This window comes from Lates calcarifer, linkage group LG13, assembly GCF_001640805.2.
Source record: "Lates calcarifer isolate ASB-BC8 linkage group LG13, TLL_Latcal_v3, whole genome shotgun sequence".
Classification (NCBI taxonomy): Eukaryota; Metazoa; Chordata; class Actinopteri; family Centropomidae; genus Lates; species Lates calcarifer.
Genome location: NC_066845.1, coordinates 24,789,482 through 24,796,579, shown reverse-complemented (window position 1 = coordinate 24,796,579; position 7,098 = coordinate 24,789,482). Strand labels below are relative to the sequence as shown.

At 39.7% G+C, this 7,098-nt stretch overlaps 1 protein-coding gene across 1 annotated transcript; it reads left to right on the top strand.

Annotated features, from left to right (window-relative positions):
* Positions 1–109: 109 nt before the first annotated feature.
* Positions 110–5,756, top strand: tmem175 (transmembrane protein 175). Its single transcript, XM_018682343.2, has 10 exons — positions 110–447; positions 949–987; positions 1,140–1,237; positions 1,321–1,372; positions 1,675–1,710; positions 1,814–1,897; positions 1,992–2,156; positions 2,292–2,370; positions 2,491–2,626; positions 2,749–5,756. Exons 1-10 carry the CDS (start codon positions 241–243, stop codon positions 3,419–3,421), a joined length of 1,569 nt encoding a protein of 522 aa, XP_018537859.1. The 5' UTR covers positions 110–240; the 3' UTR covers positions 3,422–5,756.
* The last annotated feature ends 1,342 nt before the right edge of the window (positions 5,757–7,098 follow it).

The following is a 7,098-nucleotide window of genomic DNA, read 5'->3' as shown; positions in this document are numbered from 1 at the left end:
TTCAGAGAATATATCGCTGCTGTATCCACATTAAAACCAGATCCGTTTTGAGTAACCGAGTGGGGACTCTTACCAATAGACGATCTTTGTTACTAACAGGAAAACAAGCGGTCAGCTGCTTCCTGTTTCCCCCCTCCTCAGTCAGCTGTCACTCGGTTGTTTGCAAACAGCTCCGTCCGCGGGCTCCATGGTCTCTGGCGCGGCTCCTGCGCCCCTGTAGCCCCCGCCGTTTGCGCCACGATGGGGGAAAACGACGACAGCGACATCATAGAGCACCACGTCGAGGAGGAGATGGAGAAGAGAGGGGCGAGGAGCCACGCTGCGTCCTCCTCCTCCTTCCCGGAGAGCGTCAGTCCGTCCGACAGAGAGGGCCACAGCAGCACCCAGTCCTCCCACAGACTGCTGGCCTACAGCGATGCCCTCATCTCCATTATCGCCACTGTCATGGTGAGACACACCTTTACACCTGAATATGAGCCACACTCTGAGGTGTGATGGTGGGACTGCAGACACCAACAGGAGTCCAGCCTCTGGCTGCTTGACAGGATAACAAATACAACAATCAGGAGTGGACCTGTGCATTTAGTTTGTAAATAGAATCAGTAAAATGTACCTAAAGTATTAAACGTACAAGTACTCAATGCAGAAAATCATTAGATTGTTATTACTGATGCGTTCATGTGTAAACAACATCTTACAGTTGCAGCTGCTGGAGATCTGGACTGAAACTAATGATTCTTTTCATTATGGATGAATAGTTTTGTCAATTATTTCATTAATTGATTTGTAAAATTACAGTATTTTGAGCTCCAAACCCAAACTGGACGCTACATGAAATATAGTTTGACTGATTCAGGTGTACTTGTATATGCTGTGAGGGTAGTTTTTATATGCATCACTGTACAGTATGACTTCATGTGTACATTAGATGTTGCTCTGTATTCACAGATATTACCTGTCGCTCATACGAAGGTGGAAGATAATGAGGTACTGTTTGACCTTTTCTTACATGAACACCTAGAGTCAGTCTAGAACAAACCACAGATAATAGACATTCAGTGTTATCATTGTGATAATGTTACAGTTAATATAATGTAATTAGGATCGTGTGAAACTGTTCTAACTCTGTTTATGTGCAGGAGTTGAGGGAGAGTGTTCAGCAGCTGCTGACGACAAAGATCGCTGTTTATTTAATGACATTCCTGATAGTTAATGTTGCGTGGGCCGCTCATATCAGGTACGTCATTATTGTTATTGTTATTAACACCACAGCTAATATCAGGTGTGTTATTCATCAGCTATTTGTGTTTTATGTCACAGGTTATTTCAGGTGATTGTCAGGATCGATGACTGCCTCGCCTTACTGAATCTTGTAAGTATTCCTGAGGTCTTTTTGAGTTTATACAAGTTAGTACAAGTGTATTTTGAAATAACATTTATACTGAGTGTCTTGGATATTTATGTGTTTATAACCAGAGACAGATGGTAAGTACATAACTAAGTAATTAATGTGAGTGGTGATGATAATATTACTTAGTTTTATATTAAGTTCATTGCCAGATGATTATATTTCTGTTCAGTGTGTCTGCATATTTGCTTGAATGAATCTCGTTTCCTCTGGTGAGCACGTTTCCTTCTTTCTAATGTGAAGTTCCGCTTTCGGTTCTATTTCAGGCCTGCATGATGCTGATAACCTTTCTACCATACACAGTAAGTAAGAGTCAGTGCAGCAGCCAAGTCAACGTTGAATCAGTGTTTCTGTCACAAATTAATGTTGAGTTGACTGAGCTGTTTTCCCGTCTTTTCCTTGCAGTTTTCTTTAATGGCGACTTTCCCTCAGAAAATCCTCGGGATTTTACTCTTTTGTGGTTGTGTGATGGTGATTGGCGTCATTCAGGTGAGGCTAAGCTCAGACTGAAACTTGGCACTTTGATGTAGTATCCAAATACTTGGTGGTGGTGTATATACAATCCTGTGTCTTGTTTCCATAGTCGGTGATTGTGTTGTACGCCTTCAGTCGCCCTTTCCTGCTGAACGAACAGATTCAGATCTCAGAGAACCAGACCTTCTATAAACACCACATCCTCAAAGTCATCATGAGAGTGCCCCTCATGTGCCTCTTCGCCAGCATCTTCTCCTTCATCTTTTTCCAGCTGGTAGGTGGCATTTGTTTCTTTAATGGTTCAGTCGGGCATCGCTCAGGGTTCTGTTCGATTTGAAATTTCTTGTAGGCTTGCGTCGAGTGATTCTGTTCATCACTGATAAACACTGCGAGTATTTTTGTTTTCCAGTCGTACGTGCTGTTAGCCATCGTTATCTTCCTGCCCTACATCTCCCAGTTTTTGAAGTGGTGTCGCAGCAAAGCAATTGGTAAGCACTAGAATTTTACCTGATGGGTAGGAGAAGCATTACTTCGTCAGATGTTCAAATTTTGGAAGTGGATATATCTGCCACGTGCATCACCTTGTGACCAAATCTTATCCATTACAGGTCAGGTGGAGGAGACTCCAGACTCCATGCAGTTCTACACCTTCCTGCCTAATGAACCCCTCACTAAAGAGCGAGTGGAGGCTTTCAGTGATGGAGTTTATGCCATCGTAGCTACGCTCCTTATCCTGGACATATGGTTTGTATCACTTTGTTATCTTGAATGCTCACAGAAGAGACAAATTCATATTTTCTATACACAGTACATACTTTTGCTGAAAAACCTTGATATGTTTATCCTCTCTGGTTCTTTCCTTTCAGTGAGGACAACGTCCCAGACCCAACTGTCGTGAAGGAGCAGTTTGGTGGCAGCCTGGTAGCGGCCCTGCAGGTCTACGGTCCAGAGTATCTTGCCTACTTTGGTTCCTTCGCCACCGTCGGCCTTCTCTGGTTTGTCCACCACTCGCTCTTCCTCCACGTCACCAAGACCACGCGCTTCATGGGCCTGCTGAACACCTTCTCATTGGCATTTGTCGGAGGTCTACCTTTAGCCTACCAGCTAACGCACGAATTCCCGCGCAACTCCCACAATGAACTGGAAGCCATTCAGATTAGCTGTGTGATAATCTTCTTCGCAGGTATATTTCAGCTCACCATTTGGGTGGTCGCTCTTTACAATGAGCAGGAAACTCTGCACCCCTATGTACGGTATGGTGGGCGTGAGCATGTGTTCATGTTAGCTAAGCTAGCCCTGTACCCCTGTGTAGCTTTAGGAACATTTTTCCTTACATGTATTCTGAGTAAATTTAGTGCTCCAATTTTCCACCTGATGGAAATCACGGTGCCTTTTGCTTTTCTTGTCTTGAGGTTGTTGGTGCGTGTTGGGCTAGCGCTGCTAAGGCAAATCTTCTGTCCTGATAGGCCCGACCCAAGGACTGTTGTAGAGGAGGAAGATGACGAGACAAGAGTGCCATTCAACGCTTTAGTTACCTAGCTAGCTTAAAGGGAGGTAGCCACAGAAAGTTGAGACAACTGACAGAGCTGTGAGGCATTATTGCTAAAATACTTGGTCTCTGAAAGAGTTGCTGCTTAGATTTGACCTCTCATCAGGAGCCTGTTGGGGTTTGAATCAGGAACAAAATGGAAAGTGGATTCTTCTCTTTTCAGCAGTTCAAATCCTGAGAGGGAAGCAATGCAGAGGGGATTAGATGAAACCACACATGTTGAAAGTGATATATGGAGGTTTAAGGAGCTATTTGTAAGTTTTGCTATCACTACATAGCCAATGTTAGCATTAATCGCTGTTTACCTACCAGTCTAGAAGAAACACTGCAAACTTCATTCCTTTACTGGCTGTCTCCAGAGGTGGAAAGTGATGGCAATGTTTTGCTTCTACTTCTATCACTTCTTTTACTGAAGTTAGCGTGCTAACCAGCCAGCCCTGACCTGGGCGGCCTGTCTCATCACTTTCCGATAGCAACTCACTGTAGTAGTAAGCTACTCAGAGGGGGTATTTGGACCTCTGCTGAGCAACAGTGGCTGGAGTTCTTGGCAAGGGACCATTACCACCATCTGCTGGCAGGAAGAAACCACATTCATTGGCAGAGAAAACTTACAAATAGCCCCTTTAAGAAAACACTTAGTGGGCCAGAGTAGTGAAGGATACTGACAGACAAAGCCTATCTACTCATCTACACTTTCTTTTAAATGATATCTTGAAGAAAATATTAATGCTAGTTTTAATCATAAAGTAAACAATCATCTTAAAGCACTCAAGTTTTTTTTTTTTTAATTAACTGTCAATCATCAGTTTTTCTGCTTTGGTTTTATCACTGACAAGTCCTGAAATCGCAAAAGGTCAAAATTGACAATGGCCGTTTTCTGTTTTCAAGGATGGTTCCAAATCATGTAGTTAGCTCATGACTTAGCTAATTCATCCCAAAACACACAGGTTCCATAGAAAAAAACAGGTTTTTATAATTATTCAGTTTCTGTGCCAAGTAGAGGTTTGAATTCAGCCTTTATCATTTTTAACCTGTTTACCCAGAGATGATTTGCTTAACATGTTCAAACACATTCAGTTGCAGAAATTTACACACGAGAACTGATGGCAGAAGTATTTCTAAAGATGTCGCTCAAGGGCACAAGAAGTTGTTTTTGTTGTCTTAAATTTTGTCTCCTCTCAGACCTTTGTTGACCTGTTAACAAACACTGGTCTAAGTCTGGAGTGTTGGGCACTTTAAACATTGTCCTGAACGGGTACCGCCATAAAATTTCAAATTGCACTAGTTTAAAATATTCTGATTCAGATATTTGTGTGTAATAACCAGTGGAATGTAATCTCACCTTTTCAAATATGTCACAAATGCCATATTATCTCTGCTGTTGTCTTTTAATAGGAAGTCTGTGCATTCAAAAGACCCCCAAAACTGTAGAACTGTGCTACTGATTTTAGGTTTTCTTGAAAATTCTGTCTTAAAGTCATGTCAACCCAATATTACTTCAAACATCAGAGTAAGTCTGTTGCTCCGTTTGTATAGAAAGGTTTGTAAAAAGAGATGTAGATTTTTCCAGAAGGGGTCACTGTTGTTTCTGTCTGAGATACTGCGATGACGATATGCTGTGCTATGATTTACAGATATGTGCGTTTAATACTGACTCAAGAGGGACTCAAATCCAAGATGCACTTTAATGGAAACCTGTCAGGTGATGGAGTGGGGTTCCTTTTATTAACAAGGGATTGTGGGAAGGTGAAAAGCTTGTTTGTGACTGGTTGGACACTTGTCATTTCATATTTTTGACCTTTTTTTTGTTGTGGTTGTCTCATTTTAACATTAGCTCACAGATCCAAGCTGCATTTAAAGCCATATATGGATTTATTTTGTGCGTATTTATATCTAGGATTGGTTCATTAAGATGGATCACTGTTATTTTCATAATTCTATAAAGGAAGAAATAGTTGATTTTGCTTTTGGTTCACCATGATGATTCTCTCAGACATTTTCATCTATATAAACAACGCTATATGAATATTATATTTGAGGGTAATATTTGTCACAGTGTCTTGTAGCCTCTTTTGAGTCTCAACAACAGCTATAAGCAGCACTATCTTTACTCTTCCTCTTTTCTCTGGACACCAAGTTACCACTCAGAAACTTATCTTTCTCTCGTTGTCACTCTTTCAAAACAGTAGTGTGTTTAAGGTCAGTGAAGACAGATTTCTATTTCTACTGTCGATGCTTCCATGTTTGTCATGGCTACACAAGTTCAAACACTGCATCTGCTCTTTCACAGCATTGTTTTGTGAATAAATCTGAAGTTGTTCCGTTCATGTGAAAGTGAACCCTTGCTCTTGTCGTTATCATGAAGGACATGAAAAATAATAAATGAAGACATTTAAAGAAAAAAAAAAACCTTTATTCACCTTCATACAGTAAACAGCTTCAATATCCCTAAGATATCAATGTGCGGTTTATACATTACTTTGTATTGCCCCTATATTAACAGCATACTTCCTCAGTATCATTTTATTTAAATATTAATTTAAATATTATCCACTCCAACAAAAGCTAAAGATTTTCATTAGAAAAAATTGCTGCTCAAAGAAAATCAAACAAAATATACACAAAATGATGGATTAAAAAGACGAGGAACCAAAGAAAAGCAGTGCATTATTACCTGACGTTTGGGCCTCTAAAACTACCGTTTTCTCTCCTTCCTTTAAGGTGAATAAAAATATAAATTAGTCCACACTCAGATCTAATTTGAACTACAACTGTACCACTGTGGAGTCTCGAGCGTGCCAATGGAATATTAGAATTATTAATTCTAATAATTAATTGATGAATGTTTAAAGTATTTAAGTATAAATACAATGATTGATGGTGTATTGGTAAAAAAAGGGATTAAATTCTAACAAAACTGACATGTAACTGTAACTGTTGTAGTCATTCATCCATCTTCTACTTGCTTCACATTGGTGTAGATTAAATATCTTTGAGTTTTAGACTATTTGTCAGCTTCAAACGCTGAAGAACTTTTTAAGCATTTTTTTTTTTTTTTTACATTTTACGGACAAAATAACAAATGAACTGATTTTTTTTTAATTACCTGATCATTAAATGGTCTTAAGTCTAAAACTTGTAAAAGGCATTTTTTTATCAATCCATTTTAAAATGAATTATTGATTATTTGTGTCAGACACAAAAAGTGAATGAATCATTAGTTAGTGCAGTAGATGACTTTTTTACAACTTTGTATAGTTTTTTGAAATAGCATCATTAAAATGTAAACATTTTAAATCACTTGATATTTTTTAATGTTTTGATTGATTGATTGATTGATTGATTGATTAACTGACCAGTAACAGTGTTTAATTATTCCAGTGGCACACTCCAGACTCCATAAAACAGCTTTGAAACGTCTACATAATTTGACCATCTGCTGTTTGTGTTGATGTTTTTGTTTTTTGGTCAGATTGCTTTAGCGTGAAGACTGTCCAGACGTCTACATGCCTCTCCTCACCTTGTTCAGTGTGTAAGTTGGACAGTGAAGGTTGAAAGCAGAAAAGCCTGTGAAGCAGAAGTGTGTGTTTCACCAGACATAGCTTTATACAGTACAATACAGCTGGTCCCACAAATCCACCCAGCGCCCCCACTCACGTTCAATGGG